The sequence below is a fragment of the Pleurodeles waltl genome, chromosome 9 (assembly GCF_031143425.1).
Source record: "Pleurodeles waltl isolate 20211129_DDA chromosome 9, aPleWal1.hap1.20221129, whole genome shotgun sequence".
NCBI classification, from domain to species: domain Eukaryota; kingdom Metazoa; phylum Chordata; class Amphibia; order Caudata; family Salamandridae; genus Pleurodeles; species Pleurodeles waltl.
The window spans coordinates 64,201,944-64,220,383 of NC_090448.1; the positions used below are offsets into that span (position 1 = coordinate 64,201,944).

Below are 18,440 nucleotides of genomic sequence, written 5' to 3' on the forward strand. Positions count from 1 at the left end.
TTGAGGCTCAACGGTAATGCTGCAAACAGGACATGCATCTCCTGGTCAGGCAACCTCAAGAATCTCTGATGATGCAGGTAAGCAAGAACATGCAAGAGCATGTTCTTCTGGTTAGGATGCAAAAAAAAACTCCCTATTGACACAATAAAATTATTTTCTGCAGATTCTTGTTTTTGAAATTTGTTGTGCTTACAGATCAGCTCATTTTGTCAGATTGGTGGCCTTTATGAAGCCCCCATCCTCTTTGGCACTAGGAAAACAATAGAATAGTCTCCCTTCCCTCTTTCACCATTGGCTACTGGCACACTGGCTTTCTTGCTCAGAAGCTCTTGTATTTCTTCCTGCAGAACAGTTCACTTCACCTACTGATGTGATCTAGGAGAGGTTACCTACCTGTGTCTGTTGGATAAGTTGCAAATTTAATGTAGTAACATTCCAGTAAAATGTCCAATGCCTATTTGTCTGAAGTAGACTTTATCCAAATGTGCTGGTCAGTGCTTAACTTGAGCAGGTGGTTTCCGGTGCTAGGGATCGCGGCACACAATTCTCAACACCATTTTTTATGTCAGCCCACAACATGATGGTGCTCTCTGTCTAATTTTGAGTGGAGCACAACAGTATTTAATAACTCAGTGGCCATTAAACATCAATAACATCAACCATCCAAACCATTTCTACAGCTTAGGGGGCCTGGAATAGTCAGAATTGGCACACTTTATGCTTACTTTTATACAAACTAAACACTGGTCCTGGAACATCCAGAGGTGTCCACCTACCCTCAAATTTGGACCACACTAGACAAACTAGGAGGCACTGATTTCTTGATGGCCTTGTGATATGGATGAAGATAGAACTGATAGAATTTTATGCTTCTTGGCTCTTTGAAGATGACTGCTGTCAGAATAGTTTCCTGACTGAAAATATTTTGTAGAGAGGAATGAACTTTGTAACTTGTCTCATCTCCAAACCCCTTGGCACCGTGGAGTGGCATCTTCCACAGCAGTGCAATGGAACTGGATTCTGCGCAACAATCATTGAGGAGTAGCTAGTGACTGACTCCAACAATTTCTCTAACTGCTGTCTCCAGCTTTATGCTCCATCAAAAGCTAAGTCTGATGATACCCCAACTTGCTATTCTATACCTTTATGTGCAGATCCTTTTCCCCATCAATTCCCTCAAATATAGCTCATTAAAGCTCATTGGGAAGTGTATGTAGAGTATGTGATGGGTCTCAAAGCGAGATGTGCACCTTCTTCAGAAGAAGGAATCCTCCTTTTGTCAGCAGAGTATCTAAGAGTTGCATCCTTAGGTGACATGCCCACAAAGCGAACAATATAGAATTGGCCTTGACAGATGCTGGGAAATAGCCAATATTTTAAATAAATAGATAATATGTCCTGTTTTGTCCAACCTCCTAGAATTACACATTTTATGGCTGAACACAAGGAAAATCCAACAAGCGCATGCAGATGACGTTGTTGTAGGACTTTTTTTTCATGAGACCTGGATCGTCTGCTACTGGAAGCCCCTTGTTTTGTTTACTTTACCAAGGCCAATAGTAAGAGTTCTCTTGTGATGGCTTTATTCTTCAGCTCAGCGGCTGGTAGTTTCTTGGTTCATTGTGAGATGTCTCTGCATTCGACTTCTTCTCTTTCCTGCCTCCCCCCCCAAAACTCTGATCACAGCTGACACATTGAAGAAGCATCACACAATCAGATCAGCAGGAATTCCTGTTCAGAGGGTGAAATGTATGTCACAATAACTGGGACAGAGAAAAGGGATGTGGGAGGTTAGGTCTTATATTTTTTTTCTGAAGGGAGGAAGCGAGGAAATCTAGTCACATTCTGGGGGTTATTACAAGTCTGGAGGAGGTGTTAATCCGTCCCAAAAGTGACGGTAAAGTGACGGATATACCATCAGCTGTATTACGAGTTCCATAGGATATAATGGACTCGTAATAAGGCTAGTGGTATATCCGTCACTTTATCGTCACTTTTGGGATGGATTAACACCTCCTCCAAAGTTGTAATAACCCCCTCTGTCTCTTCCTTCCATTACCTAATGTCCGTGCTCAGTCACCATCATCATTCATTGAGATCATGTCATAATTAAACAAGGAGTTATACAATAGAGCTGGGGCGGGAGGGGATGTCTAAATTTTGTGTTCAAGGCACTCAATGCTTGAATTCTGTATCTTGGATAGTGCCTACTGTAGGTTCTCTATAGTTTTCTGGTGTTAGTCAAGAAGTTCTGTTTTTACTAAAAGTACATGTATAATATATTTACTTATAGAGGCTTTTGGCCAGCCCTCTTCATCCATTGGTCTGTTATTGTGTCATTGACATTTTAGTTTCACCGACTACGGCATTCAGCACGCGACATTGGGTCAGTCCACTTTGGCCTCAGGCTAACTTCGCTGTGAAATATGGTGTTCTTCCCTTTCACAAGGAGCACATCCACGCTCAAAGTAGTTCCCTTGAATTCCAGGCACCACTATGGCAATGTGTACATTTTGACACGAAAAAATACTTTAGCTTTTAGCCAGTGTATTTTTTATGGCCTAGCAGCTTCCCGAACAATAAAGTTTTGCAAAAACCATGACAAAACAAACAAGCATTGAAAAAAACAAAAGGCTGGGAGGCGGCAGCTTTGTCAATGCTTGCTTCTATCCTTCTTTTCATTCTGGTGTATTAATTTAGGAAGCAGTATGAGTCAGTGTATATACAAGTCGTCACTGGTTCGCACCCCACCTACACCAGGAGCCTGAGCCTCGCCCACTGTTGTTACTGGTGATTTGAAAGTGCGGGTACGTGCAAAGACACCCGTGTGTAGCTGGAGAGAACAGGCTCGCCTGTGCCCGCCTGGTAGATTTATAGCCTGTGCCAGTCCAAGGGAGGGTCAGATGCGAGAAACAATAGCGCCCCTGAGCATACAAGGCTGACCCAGAAGTCCTTGATTTTTAAAGGTGGCGTGATCCTTTTGGTGCCAGAGATTGTGACTGTAGGAGAACTTAAACTCCAATGTCCGAAAAAGCAGTTTGTTATTTTGTTTAAGGCTCAACACACTAAAATGGAAGATGTCCCGTGCCTCACGCGACAATGGCACTGGCGTCCAGCCCTGGTATTTCAGCGAACGGCTCATTGCGTATTTTGAGCCTATGTTTATGATTGGAAAACTGAAAGTACAGCCCAAATCAGAAGGGAATGGGAAGTGCTAGTCTGCCAGAGGTGGGATGCAAAACCTGGGGCCACTCGAGTCTTTCTTCAGTGTTGTTTTGCATACCAGTCCCTCGGTTGCTGCTTTCAGTTTGCCCAGGCCAACCCAATGAATATAAAGAATATAAGAAATTGAGCACGAGTGACTTCAGTCTTGATAGCTCTTATTCTGTTGTATTTGTCTCTTGTTTTCCTCATAATCGTTGGTTTTAATCCAGATTTCTTCTAAGCAATCATCAACCCCTGCAGAGTCTTCTGATGGATTTTTGGGACACAGGGAAAGGCATTTTTTGGGGCCCGCTTTTATATTGAATTTTGTTACCCAAATTCTACTAATTGAAACACACACAAAGACGAATAATATTTAATCATAAGTTACATTTTCAGAAGTGGGGTTAAATAAAAACATCCAAAATATATCTTGGATGGGGCGAGAGAGAGAAGGAGAGAGAGACTGAGGTTGAGGTAGGTTGAGAGAGGGAAACGGATTGACCTAGAGGAACAGAGGAGACAGAGAAGAAAAAATAACTTTCTCAGTGGGCTCTTTGGAAGATGATTGACCTGGGCAATGGCCCACTTTGACTATGCCTTAAAATATGTCTGTGCCCTCATTTTGTCCCTTCTAGTTTCAGCACCCAACCCATTTTATATGATGTCACACAACACTGGTCCTGATTTCCTCACTAACAAACTTGAAATCCCTTCTAAAGCTTCCTCTTTCCATTTCTACACACACTTTTTAAAAAGACAACGAATCTGATTCTGTAAGATGGCTCGGCAAGTTAATGCTCGCCACTGGCACTTTCTATGATACGCAATGGAAGTCACAGCAAGGCTGGCTGACCCAGTCACCAGGCATCCTTCTGAGGTCAGTAGAATGGCAAAGATAGCGTTCTGTCATCGTAACACCTTTGTTAGGAGTTCTGAGAAATAGTAATATTGTACTAGGGAGTGCTTTGCAAAACAATTTATTAATAGTAGAGTTTTTAATGTAATTTTGTGTAGTGTTTATTTTTTATTTGCATCACTATTAATTTGCAGTCTTTAAATGACTTTAGAAAAGCGCTGTATAAATCAAATAAAAATGGAGAAGGCGAGTTTGAAATCTTCGAGGAAATAGCATGCATCAGCCATGCATAACACACCTGAAGTGGGTATTAATCAGTCAGTATTAACTTTATTCGATTTTGTCATAAAATCATAAAAGTATAAACAATACAAACCCCCCCCTCCAAAAAGAGAAACACATGCTGTTAGAAAGACAGATAATCACAAAATCTGATTAAATATCACTTTATTACCAAGATTATATGCAGTAAAATAGTATACAGTGCATCATAAGCGCCTCTGCGGAGTTACAAAGTCTGACTACAACTCATGCAAATACAGGCTAAATTCTCATAAAGATTCTCAACAGCAACGAACAATTCCAGCTAAAAACGAGATACAAAATAACACACCCTAGGAGATTGCAAGGGTAGTGAAAACAGGGGAAATCAAGTCTCACCTGTCTCAAATTTAGGGACAAAAGTCGTGGGCTGATGAACTGGTAGCGCAAACGATTGAATCTGGGACAGATCATAATAATGCGAAATATATAGGGAATGGAAAAAGTGTCACAAGGACGTGCTTTTAGTTCAGATACTTTAGACCAGCCCCTCCCCCCCTTAGGAAGCAACAACTGATGAAACAAATGTAATCCCAAATAAATTAGCAGCCTGCGGTGGTAGCTGGTCATCCCCAGATTCAGGTAAGATTCCATACCAATACCGATTTACTAAAATAAATTGGTACACTGTGTGTTTGCTCAAAGCAGAAGCATCTCGCTCCCCTGCCACCATAGAGAAGAAGGCCTGCTTCTCCTAGACAATGTCCTCTTTCACAGTGTGATATGGGTCTGAAAAAAGTTCTGGCCGACCCAGTTCAGCAAAGTTACTTCTAATAAATGAGAGCTAGGGTATGCGGGACATGTTGTCCAGAAATAAACAGTCATGTGTTATATCTCTGTTAAGTTTCAAATCTTCTTTCAACCAAATGGTTAGCTATAGGAGCAGAGGATCTAGACCAATAAAATCGGAAATGTACCCCAAACCCAGTTCTTCACCACAATCTCACTAGGAGTTTCCCTAGGGACATTTAAAAGACCTCCCAGGAAAATGTTCTGAGCAACCTGACCAGGGGAACAGATGCACACCCCCAGATATTGCATCCAATACAAGCTACTGAGATACATTTAGCCTGACAGAGTTTAAATGTGGTCTCTTTGTGTGTGTGGCCTAAACATCTAGAGAACTCAGTAATAGCACTGGTAGCCTTCTTAAACAACTTGACACTTTTTTGAAGCAAAGGTTGCCATGAGAGATGGGAATCCAAAAGGATCTCCAAAAAAAGAGTGCTCGACTCTACTCATAAGATTGCCTTTTGTCAAGAATTGTCCTGTACAGGCATTTCTGGGGCCAATACGCATGATGTGGGACTTAGTATAATTGGTCGACAGGTCGAGGCCGTCCCTGAAGGAGACAAACAAATCTATGAGATGTTGCAGGCCATTGGCCGTACATGCAATTAGGATGGCATTGTTAGCATATAGAAGAGCGGGTGCAGGGGCGCCCCCCTCATGCATGGTACATCTAACCCATTATAGGATAAAACAGTCCCTAAGTCATTAATATAGAAAATGAAGAGAAGGAGGGCCAGGATACACCCCTGGGGCACCCCTCTCCACAGACTAAAAGGCTTGATACATCCTCCCTCAGTCCCATGTCTCACAGAGGCAATAAGACCCTTGTGAAGATCATGTAGAAAAAGTTACCAACACGGTGTCGGCCCCATGGATCCCAACGCAGCCCAGAGCTTAGCCCTATTGACCCTGTCAAAGGCTGAGCTGCACATTTCACCAGTTAAACTATATCGAAATGATCCCTGAAAGTATAGTGGATACTAATCAATAGGCTACCCCCTGGTAAAGTAGTGAGCCATGTTACTAGAGGTGTCAATGCCCGCTGCAAGTCCTGCCACCTCGTGATGCTGAAGCCTGGAAATGTACAATGTGCCTAGTTGTACCACAAACCTACCATCCTGCCCCCCGCAGCACTCTGCACTAGGCGTCCCACCAATGACTCCATCCTTCGGGGTCTCTTGGTTTGCGTCCACAGAAAGCCTCGAGCGCAAAACATTACAGGAATTTTAAATTTCTCCACACAGTACTATGATACATATTAATTTAACTAGAAATATCTTATGTAGGTTTGGTGAAAGTCGAGATGATTTAAGGGCCAGATGTAGCAAAGGCTTTTACCCATTCTGTGTCTATGGGAAAAAGTGTTCGTACATATGGCCCAAATATTTGAAGAAAAAAGTTTCACGTTTCGAATAGAGAAGACACTTTTATGAGTTTTGGCATTACTGAAATAAGCCGCGGATCCCATTTGGTTGTCTTTACAACAACAATATAAATTTGCAACCGGTTTCTTTAATCATCTGCCCATGCACTTAGCAGACCGGTGTGTTTTGGACCTTTAACTATCACTGTTGCTACTGAAGCTCCTCTCAGTCTACCAAAGAGACAGGGAATGGTCCAGAGACAGAGTAAACTTCTGCGTCATTCTGATGACATCAGCAAGTGTAAAATATCATATGATATAAACTGCTTGAAATGAGCATTTTCATTTTTTTTTACATGTCAGCATCACTATACTCAAATACAAGGAACGCTGACAGTTGTAAACCAGCTTTTCTTACAGGCGAGGTCAGCTGGCTGGTTTCATAAAGACATCCAGACCGGGCCAGCTTTAGTGCCAGTGGTGCCCGGTGTGACAATGTTTGTTGGCACCCCCTACTGACCGCCTTCGCCACAGATTCTCTCTCTACCATCCTTTAACGTGCCCTCAAGTCTCCATAACCAATCCCTCTCAGATGCATTTAATCAGTTTTATAGCACCACTCATACTAATGTAGAGCGTCAGGGCACTTTATGTCACAAACACATTATACGGAGGCAAATCAATCATATGTGTGTAAATCAGTGTATAGGAAATGTTACATAAGACAGAGGACTACAAGGTATAGGAGTCACGTTATCCATACTGGTTTGTACTATAGTTTAAGAGCCCTTTCTCTGGAGAAGCACAAACTCAGAATTTTAAAAGTACCACAATGAGAATTGATTTCTAACTAAATGAACTTTTTTGCAACATTAGGATAGTGAAAGACTGGGGAAAAAATAACACGCTAACCTATACCTTGCAGTTTCCATGCAGCTCTTTGATGTCAGTTTCTAGCTCACTGTTCTCTGTTAGGATTTTAACTTATATGCTGCAAGTAACTAAAGGATATCTTCAACAAAAACAGTAACCCATTGACGTATTTACATTATATGCACTTTGTGATCTGCATGGTATACGGTCTGTGCAGTAGTCATATTAACTCTTTGTGCTACCTTATGATCAGTTAGAACATTCACTAGACAAAACTCAGTCTCTCTCCAGAAGGTCCATTAATCACCTGAGTTAACTTGACATTTTAATTGCTGAAAGTTGCTGGATGCAAGGAAGGGGCAGCAGGTGCTTTTAAAACCATAAGATACTTGCAAACAGGCGCCCCCACCCAAAGTAAGCGCCCCGTCCGGTGGCACCCGTCGCACAACCTAGACCGGCCCTGCGTACAGATAAGGTTAAGGCAACTACAAGACTGATTATACATTGATCAAATATATATTGAATATTAAACATTTTGTGGCCGAGGTGCAGGAGTCTGGGGTAGGAGAGCACAAGGAGAGGATCACCGCTGGGTGAATATTGATGAATCATGTTAGGGCACCTCTGACTTCCAATTGAGGAGATCAATTTGAAGAGTGGCTTGAAAAGTAGGTGTGGAAATTGAGGCCATCAGATCAAGCTTGAGAGTTTTCCAATAAAGCAGGGCAGCGGTTCCCAACCTTTTGACTTCTGTGGACCCCCACTTTATCATTACTGGAATCCGGGGACCCCCCCACTGAGTCATTACTTAAAGCTGGGGACCTAGGCTGTTAAGATTATTTAATTCTCTAAGCATTCGCGGACCCCCTGAGGATGTTTTGCGGATCTAGGGGTCCCAGGACCACAGGCCGGGAACTACTCAAGTAGGGAAGGAAGTTGAAGTGCTCCATTCACAGCACTAATTGTTTGTCGCGAAGGCTCCATGTTTAAAGCACCCGCTCCGCAAACATTTTTGTTTTGAGAAAATAAACTCTCAAATTAGGAATTTAATTTGCTGAGTACAAAAAAATGGCCCTGATGCGCAAAGAGCTGTATCCCCGTCCCTCCGGCCAGCCTACACTTTCTCAGCCTGCATACTCCTCACGGTAAACGTGGGCAGGGAAAATGAGTGGTTGCCCCACCCATGTGATGTCCCAAAGCGTGGGGTTAGCGGGGCACGCCAGGATGGTGTGCGCGGGGATGGAGCGCCGGCAGCAAACACGCACATGCAGAACTACCAATAACCGACCCGCCCATTTATTTCAAACTTCGGGTTGTGTGACCTCCAGCTAAACCATTCCTTGCTCTGAGTGCAGGGGTACAATCAGGATCACCCATTGGCCTGCAGTATTACAGACACAGCACAGGGCATCTGTCACTGTGACATGGAGGTCCTTTGGTGAACAAGCCACCAGGTCAGATATTTACTACACCTGCCATTTTAATGAGGAGGGGACAGTGGCTGTAAAAGGGGCAGAATCTGGTGCCAAAAACTGCTTCTCAAAGAGGCACTCCTGGTCCTCCACCCTCGATTGCCCCTTATTCCAAAAAACAAACAAAAAAAGAAAAGAACAAAAGCCTGCCAATGTCCTGGGGTGTTTTCACACTCCTTAATTGTGTTTATAAGGGACTTTGCACTAGGGAAACCGAGTTGGGGGCGGATTTACCAGAGATTAGGTAGGTGCCATTTAGCTGCAGTAGTTTTGGTGTAAATTACGGAGTGTAAATCGAGTAGCCCACCAGAACTTTTAGCAAAGGAGGAAGGAGCAGGGCCATCAGGAAAGAAACCAATCAGGGGGACCCTGAGAAAAAATAAATAGGTCGTTGAGTGCACTGAATAGCATTTAAACCTGCAGACATCTTCCATGTTATAAATCGACGTTTTGTGTTTCTCACAATCTTGGTAGTGTTGACACAAATCTGGACTACATAGTCCAATCAATCAATCAATTAGGAATTTGTAAAGCACACTACTCACCCGTGAGGGTCTCAAGGCACTGAGTCCAGAATGCATTTCTTACAAAGTAGTGATCAGCCAGTGGTAAGAATTAATATGTCCATGGGATGTGGTACCACATGTAGAGCTTGTGTACCATTCGTTTCTTTAAAGCCTCATCATTGCCCATGTCTCTGGACTAAGGGTTGTGTTTTTTCTCTCTCTCTGCAGAAGGAAGGCCAGTCCAGGGCGTACGTCATAGCTGAGGAGCTGCTGTCGTCAGAGCGAGTGTGAGTACACAGTTAGACCTGGCCCATCTAATTCTAAGTGAGGATCTGTCTGTGTTTGGCTCACTAATAGAATTCCATCTCTGTCCACAGGTACGTTGAGCGACTGAAGCTGCTACACACAGTGAGTGCATAATATATTCATGCTTGGCTCTCGAAATCCGCTGTTTTACTGTAATTTAGTGCAGAGAGGCTTTGGACATGTTTAGGAGTAGATCACAGGCTGGTGACCCACTGTAATGGGTTTCTTCTGGTACCCGATTCTGTGTACTTTCGACTAGGTGCGTGTGAAGTTGCAAAGTTTTTTATTTTTGCAAAATTTATAAAGTTTTATGATATCTTCACTTAGGTTGCAAAGTTTTTCGTTTTGCTACATTCAAGTGGAAATTATGGCTTTTGGACAATTTAATATTAAACAGTTGTTCTAATTCACTTACACTGCACAGAAAATAGGCATGATTCACAAAAAATAGAGTAAAATTATATTGAGCGATTTAAGGACCAATTCCTAAAAAGTGCAAAAGTAAATTAGAAGATTTTCACCAATGGTTTGGTATTGTTTTACATTTTTTCCAGTTGATTAACAGTTTTGTAGAAGTGTGTCTGCAAACCTGTGCCCTTCACAGTTTTCAAGCGTACCCCTCCAGAAATCTTGTGACTTTCTCAGGGGTTCCAATTTTCCCAATATAGAATTGTTTGCACAGTGAAATTTAGCATTGAGAAAAGCAAGAGCTACAATCAAATTGCATGAGTTATGCTTGGGGAAAAGATTTTTCCTGTGGAGAAACATCTTCCTCTAGATCCCACTAAGTATTTTTTGGCAGTTATAAATAACACAAACCTAGGCCAAGGGCATGAGAGTAGTTTACAAGGGAGCACGATATTACACAGGGGGATGAAGTAGTCTGCCAAGATTCATAGGATGCTAAGGGAAGCTGGAGGTTTAAACCTCAGTCCCCAGGTCCAAAGTCAGCAGCTCTAACCATTCGACTACATCTCCTCCCAAGTTGGCGGAGCTCCTTCCCCATCCCACCTTCGATGTGTATTTATTCCAGCCCTTTACAGAAGCAAATCTCCAGTCATTTACACAGCGGCGGCTCCTCCACCATGGCGGAGGAGCGTCGCCCCCGACATAAGCAGCAGCTGCAAATCTAGAAAAATAAAACAATAAACCAGGTTTATTATTGTTTCATTTTTCAAGGGGGGAGGGGCCATGGGGGATGACAGGCAGGGAGGGGGAGTGGTGTGCACTCCCCTCAGAGCGCATGTGTGTTTGGCCGCCTTCTCCTGACGGCCAAACTCACATGCGCACTGAGCATTCTCCAACCCGAGCTGTGTTGCCGGGTTAGAGACAGCAGGCACAGGCTCCCAGTCTGCCTGGGAGTGTAAAGCCAGGGTGCTCTGCCCAATCCTGATGCTGCTCTCATTCTGCCAGAGGCATGAGAGCAGCATTAGGATGGGCCGCAGGGCAGGCTGGGAGCCTGTGCGTGCAGCGAGTGGAGCCAGAAGAGCAGCGATGCGGCGAGCGTCAGGTATGTTTGTTCTTTTAAAATGTTATTTCTATTTTTCTTGTCTTCTTGTTTTGTGCCCCCGCCCCACCACTTTGCCCCGACAGCAGTCGCCCTTGCATTTACATGGCGTGCAAAGCGTTTGTGGCCATGTTCAAACTCATAAGGCCAACCATACCAACTTAAGTGCCCACGTTCTTGCCTAGGCTTCATACCTGGATAATTGTACGCAGTCATTGCGAGCAATTGCGCAGTTGTAAAACGATTTACAGTTTCTAGGTATCCATTTGTGAATAACTTACCTTCACACTAGGCGGTAGTCGATATTGTGGACACAATATTTTGATGGGGGTGACATTTAAACTTGATGTTGTGGTACAATACCAGGAAAACACCACTAACAGACTTCACAAAGGTATTTGCATTTACATATGAAACACTATGTATAGGATTACAATAAGTATCTTCACATCTATTGTGGTACTTGATATGGTCGACTCAATATTTTGGCAGGAGGATACTTTATCATACATACAACTAATTTGCTGTGCAGTGCATTAAAATGCACTACAAAGTAGATTTGCAGAGAAATAAAAGAGCAAATATTCGCAGTTGTCCTTAAAATAGTTTTCCCAGAGGTAAACTGCATACATTTTGCAGCTTTGGTTGAGTTTGAGCAGACAGAAAATTATCGCAACAGAGTGAAAATTATCTTGCAATATGGAAAAAGCTTCACACAGATTAAAATAGAGGTAAACTAGGGAACTTCTCAACCTATATTGGAGGAACATGTAGGAAACAATCTGAAATTAAATAACAGGATTGTTTGTTTCCCAGTTGAAGTTTAGGGAACTTAGGTGTGCTCAGTAAAGTTATAAAACTTGGTAGTGGAGCTGGACAGAAGAAAAACAAATTAATAGTGATAGAAAGTATTACTTAAGCTCTTCTGGAGATTTGTAAACGAGTAACTGTCTTCCTCTAAGTTGGTTTGTTTTTGAGAGCTTAATCAAAGTAAAACCATTAGAGCAGATTCAGCCCTACTTTTATGTTTTTGTTGCTCTTTCAATGTCTTTTGTAAGTTTTTGCAGCTATTTTACACTTCAGGCAGTTGGGATGTCTGCTTTCTTATTTCTCACATTCTGTGGTCATCATTGCGGTAAAAACTCCTCCTGAATTTTCATTCCACTGTGAGCTCCGAATGTTTTGTAGATCTAATCATCTTCCTTTTCTATATTTATAGATGTTTTACTTAATCACATTTATCATCATTAACATTTACAAACACTGTTAACCATTCAGTTTGCTCATCAGATTGAGGATGGTTTAGAATGCCATGGTATACTCAGGAGAAGCCCTACTTTGTTATGTGATGTTACCAGCATTTGTAAAGCACAAACAACACTCTGGAAGGAGCATCTTGGCGCTAGGTGGACAAATGCAGAAAATGACTGCTCTTCAAAAGAGCCACATTTCATCCTTTTTAGGTTGAGTGCACAAGCGCTCTGATGTGTTGTAATCTACGTGTGGGCTTTTAACCACGCCCACCGCATGCCCATCATGATCACTCGTTCATGGGCTTGCCTTTAAAACATCCTTTGTTATCATTGGTAAATGCTTTACATTTGTACCTCCTTGGGGCAGTTTTGTTATCGCCTTGGCCATCGACACTGTTACATGGATAATTGCACGATTGCCGATCCGTTTGACTGCAAGCAAACTTCTTTTTCCTTTTGCGTCTCTCATTTGCGCTCATGCCGGCTTTGGCGATTTGAATCAGCTCGCTTATGTTAGCTGTTTTACTTTTCATTTTCAATTTATGTGCAAGAAAAGTCCAGTTAGGAATTTATAATGCTAATAGCTCTAACTCGAGCAAACATGAGACCCATTGCATTGCAAATGCTTGTTTTTAAAACTTCCAAAATCCCAACAGGGTGAATGTGATATGGAAGGCTGTTCCAGTGGTATGGAGCCAGATAAGAAAAAGTGCAACCCCTGTACCTAGAGGTGTGAATTCGGTATAGTGCTAAAAAGGCTTTATCCATGGACCTCAAATTTCTGCTGGGCTGATACTAAGAAAGGAGGTAGGTTGGGCCATTCCCCATCCTAGCTCCAAGCCATACTTTGTTGGTTGTAAAGACAGTACTCATAGTGTATCTGTGCAAACATCCATGGTGTGAAATCCACTTCTGATTCAGTATCTCTATGCCCTAAGCAAAATTTCAAACAAGTAGTAAAAGTTGTAATGGGATGTTGACTTGCAAGGGAGTAGCAAGTTATGCTTTGGTCTCTCATTGACACAGGATTACAGATGTCACAATGGTGTGTGGAACCAATTCAACTGCAACACTGTTGTAAACAGCTATGAATAGGGGTAAGTTGCCAAAATACATAGGCTAGGATACTATTGAGAAGTCTCCAACACTTTGATCTGGGTACTGAAAGGATTAGTCACTTCAGACAAGTAAATCAATATAGGTAATGTGCAACCATATCACGCATGTGTTGGTCACGAGTGCCAACTTCAGCATAATTGTTCATGCTTTCCTCCCTCTTGTCCTTGAAAACAGGAAGTGATTCAGCACTGAGAATAAAACGTTTGGCTCCATGCTGGTCAGTGATTCACAGCCAAGTGTACCAGGCATTCAAAACAAGGCAATAGGAAGTGTCGCCTTATGTTTGTGCATCGCAGAAGAGAGGGGGCGTGTGGAAAATATTTTGTCAAATTATATCAATCTTATATTTATACAAGGCAATTTTAGAAGGAACAGAGGTATTAAAATATAAACATCTATACTTTGTTGCAAAAAAGTACACAAACATGGTATTTTATGCTTATGTCAATGGGTTATTTTAACATTGCGTTGTTTGGTATTTTTAATATTCAGAGTGACACTGACACTTCCGTCACTCTAAACAGACCACTCAGGCAATGATTAAGCGTAAAAACCTTAAAAACAATTTCTGTTATGTCGGGAAAGACTGGAAGTCTTGAATCTAGAAGACTCAGGAAGCTGATACAGGGATAGTGTTTGGAGTTTTGAGGCCCAGCTGTCGCCTTCCTGTGTTTTCCCCACATCTTCACAATTGCAGAAGGCAGCCTCTCGCTGCATCTACTAGAGTTATCCTCCAACTGCATCTACTAGAGTTAATTTTTCTCTCTTTTATATTGTAAAAAGTAGAAATGGACCACCCCTTTGTTGCCTCCTTGGATCTTATCTCTTGTGGCTTTGAGTTGGACTAGAAAAGAAGGTTCCTGCCTCTTTCTCATATTGTCCTTTTATCATTCCTTTCAGATGGTTATGTGCAGTCAGGCTTATTTCTTCCTCCAAGTCACTTAGTCACATTTGTTATTCCATATGATAGAAATGAACCTCTTTTCTGATTCTAGCCATGTTTCACAGGACATAACTTCTAATCCTTTTTGTTTCATTCACCTCCTCCAGCTACTCAACTTAGTGTCTTTGGATGTTCGCTCTGTCTACTTCTAGGATCACCAAAAGGTTTACAGAAGATAGACAGAAGTTTTTAGCAATTTTTAAAATAGAAGTACATCTCCAAGCGTTATATGGCAACCCCCAGGGCCAAAGTGATTGTGAACTTCATATTTTACTGATCGTAGTATTACAAGTATTGTGCATGCTACATCTTGTGATTGTACTTAAAAAGAACTGCTTGATATCAGATATAGTATATGTGACCTGGGACGACCGGCATATTTGTGTTGATGTCTTAAGGGTAATATGAGAATCAAACTTAGCCCGTGCGCCAAACAGTATGTCTGCAGAGTAGATAAGGATGATATTGAAGTTGTGGTAGTGGACTTCAAATAGTTCTTCTGTGACAAGTTGGGTTATGTGAGTAGAATTCTGTACAAAATCATTTTGAATGGTGAGCCTATTTTGGTCAGACACACTGTCAGAAGTGTACCCTTGCTGGTCAAAGATTCAAAGGGAAATTGTCTGCTCTGATGGGGAAATGTGCAAAAGTCAATATATGGTCAGGATTGATTCCTCACTCTGGCTTTTTCCAAAAGCTATTGCAAAAAATGAGTCAGAAGAGTTGTGCCTATGTACCCACTTAAGGTTTAAAGATACAAATATTTGGGAAATTGCCTTTCCCTCCACATGATACAGGAAATTATGGTAAAGTTGGGTAAGACATTTTTCATCATTAGATTTGCGGATAACAAGAATTCAACGCATAGCCACCTTTCTGATACCAGGTAGAGCATAGCAGAATGCAAAGTTTCATTTCGGGTTGCCTTTTTCTTTGTCTTCTAAAAAGAATTTGTTCTAACTTATAAGATGACATCTTGATTTTTACCATGTCGGTGGCTAAACATAATGTCATTTGATGGAAGGGGAATGTGTGTTATGTGAAAGTGAGTTTTTGGCATGAAAAGTGTATGTGTGTAAATATAGTAAAGCCAAACCTCATCCATAACATACTGTTACTGATGCACCTATCCCCAAAGACAGGGAACTGTTCTTTCTTAGGATTCTTTGAGTATACTTCAATGACTCTTCCTGGGTTTTTGAGGGAACACACACAATCAGTAGCACTGCCTAGGCAGAGGCACAGTGCGCAGGGGTTGTGATGGCCCTCTCCACCTTAATCATAGAAGTCTTTTGCTGCCAGCCCATGGCGGAGGTGATCCATTTTTCTAGCTTGAATTAGAGATCATGGCACCTGCTACGGCAAAGGATTCTTTTATGTGGTTTTCTTCATTTGTTGTGGAAAAAATTCAGAAACACATTGTTGATATCTGGCCCAAATAATATGCTTAGGAGAGGAATTGTCAACCTTTTGATAAGTTGCTGATGAGTTTTGTTGGAAGTCAGTAAGATAATGCTGGGGGTCAAATTACTGCCGGCTGTAGGAATCATAGGAAGGTTAATCATCATTGCATACAAAGATCACTTAGGTATGATCACTATTAAGAATAGTTTGAGGGCCATCTAGTGGGATCCTAGTTTAGATTGCAGGGATGTGAGAGCATGCCACTAATTGACTGGCATGGAAGCTGTCGGTCAAGAATTGACAGGCATAACACAGTATATAACTTACAATGGTTGGGGAGGTTATATATAATGCTGACAAAGTAATTCTGGAAGTGAAACCGTCTTCCCTGATTTTGGATGCCTGCAGTGATGTGGAAGTTGCAAGAAATAGAAGGCCTGCATATGTTCATGTTTGCATGTTATTTAGCAGGTAACCAGACCAACAGCACACTTATGTACTTAGTGTTATTCCTAGTATATTGCTATTGATGTTGCATTGTTTCTGCCCTACTTTCTACTCTATATCGTATACTATTTTCCTTTATCTGCTTTGTAAATGTTTTTTAAGGGATAAACTCTATTAAAAGTGCATTATGTCCAATGGTATCTGGAATATGGCGGACGGGGATATCAAACACATTTATGATGGAGTAACTCTTCCACCAAACTCTAAATCAGACCCTTTGTGTTTTCTGATTATCTCACCCCAGTTTCATTACATCTGTGCTAATATTCTTCTGATATTGAAAAAGAGTACCTTTTGGGGAGTGGTAACAGGAGACCTCATGAAGCCAGTGGTTAATTTGTAGCGGAATAAGTGCCAGTGCCCAAAGCTCTGCTCAGAAGCCCACGGCCTAAGCTATTAAATGTCGGGCACCCAACGCAAAGACTGCATGGTGTTGAATCCACCTCATGCCACCTTAATCCATTACCAGACACTCTCCGCCCATTTATCTCACTGTTCCCAATTCCTGCTTTTTCCTTTTTGTACCTTTTTTAGTCTTTCTCTTCCTTCTTCTTTGCCCTTTGGGTGTTTTTCCCCTTTTGCGCTCAGAAAATATCTGATGAGAAAAAATAAGTGCCGGTTCCCAAAAATGAGTCCAGATGGCCCATCAGCAGCCACCAGCTTAAATTAAGCGTTGCCTGCAGCAGTGCCATAGTCGTGAGACATAAATTCTTTAGTGCTGTGAATTAACACAGTTAATTTATATAAGTGACTAAGTACATGTGATCACCAGTAAACCCTAATTACCAATACAATAAACATTCCCTCCTAAGTAGAACTCTGGACTAGAACAGGAACTGGTCCATAATTTGTATACACATCGTTGACTATGAGTGTTCATGATGAGCTTACTACTGCTTTCCCACTTGGAGTAACTACATTGTGCTGTCATTTGTTAAACCATTTCTGTACCTATTATATAAGTCAATCAAGGTTTGTGTTCCGTTAAGGGATCACATATGTCTAATCTGAACTGTTCCTTCAAGGGGGTCTCCACAGCTATTAGATGTATATTCATATATTATTTGCATCAGGGGACTGGGATATGTGTTCAAGCTCCCTTTGCAGAATAGGCAGGCCTATTCATCACTTCCATGGTCAGGTATCCCTCTTCACTCACTAAGTGGTCAAAGAGCACATGAGACGAAGGTCAGTGTGCAGGATCCATTTCCTCTTGAATGCAACTGAGTAATAAATCTCTGAAGTACTGATTTAGTTAGAGACACTCTTTATCAGTCTTTTGCTGTAGTACATATGTAGGGGAGCGTCTTAGGAAGGACTTTCTTACCTTACTGTTCTCTGTCTGCACATGGGTTGATAAAGATACAAGGTGGAAGAACTGAGCAGGCTTCCCTTTCAAGATCCAGATCACAAAATTGGTGGCCAAAATCTCCTAGCGGATGTTTGATTGATTTGTGAGCTATGGTTCCATCAGTGTTTGGCGCTCCTCAGTCTGAATTGAGGACTTGAAAGGTGTAAACATGGGATGATTGGCCTCCTCTTTGGAGAAGCTGGGATTTGTCTTTCCCAAATCTATGATTCTAGCTCCCCTGGAAATTGATGCCCTTCCAAGTTAAAGTCCATACTAGCAGTGACAGCCCACAAGATGATTCATATGTCGGGTGCTTCACCTCGCGTTGATCAGTTCACGAAGGGATGTGTGCCAGTTCTCATTATGTTGCTGTACTGAAGAAAGCATTTTTCATTGTGTTTCCAGTTACCCCTCCAGAAGGGTTCTTCAATCTGAAATGCATTGGGTCATTTAATTTTACTGGAATATATTATACAGGATGCATAGAAGAAGAGGAAATATGTTCCTGATGTAGGAGACCATGATATGGTCTTGAATGAATTAAATTCTGAAGAATCAAAATATTCGAAAAACTGGCAGAAATGTTGGTATAAGGTTCATTATTTAGTGACAGTTTGATTGAGCCCTTGAGGCCTGCTTACTCTGTGCGTCTTGAGACTG

The 18,440-nt window shown here is 41.8% G+C and overlaps 1 protein-coding gene across 1 annotated transcript in view; it reads left to right on the forward strand.

Annotated features, from left to right (window-relative positions):
• FGD5 (FYVE, RhoGEF and PH domain containing 5) overlaps positions 1-18,440 on the forward strand; it is a 397,552-nt gene that overhangs the window by 172,165 nt on the left and 206,947 nt on the right. The window contains exons 4-5 of the mRNA XM_069206301.1: positions 9,619-9,677; positions 9,768-9,798. Of these exons, the coding sequence (XP_069062402.1) occupies positions 9,619-9,677; positions 9,768-9,798 (90 nt within the window). The remainder of the gene's footprint in view (positions 1-9,618; positions 9,678-9,767; positions 9,799-18,440) is intronic.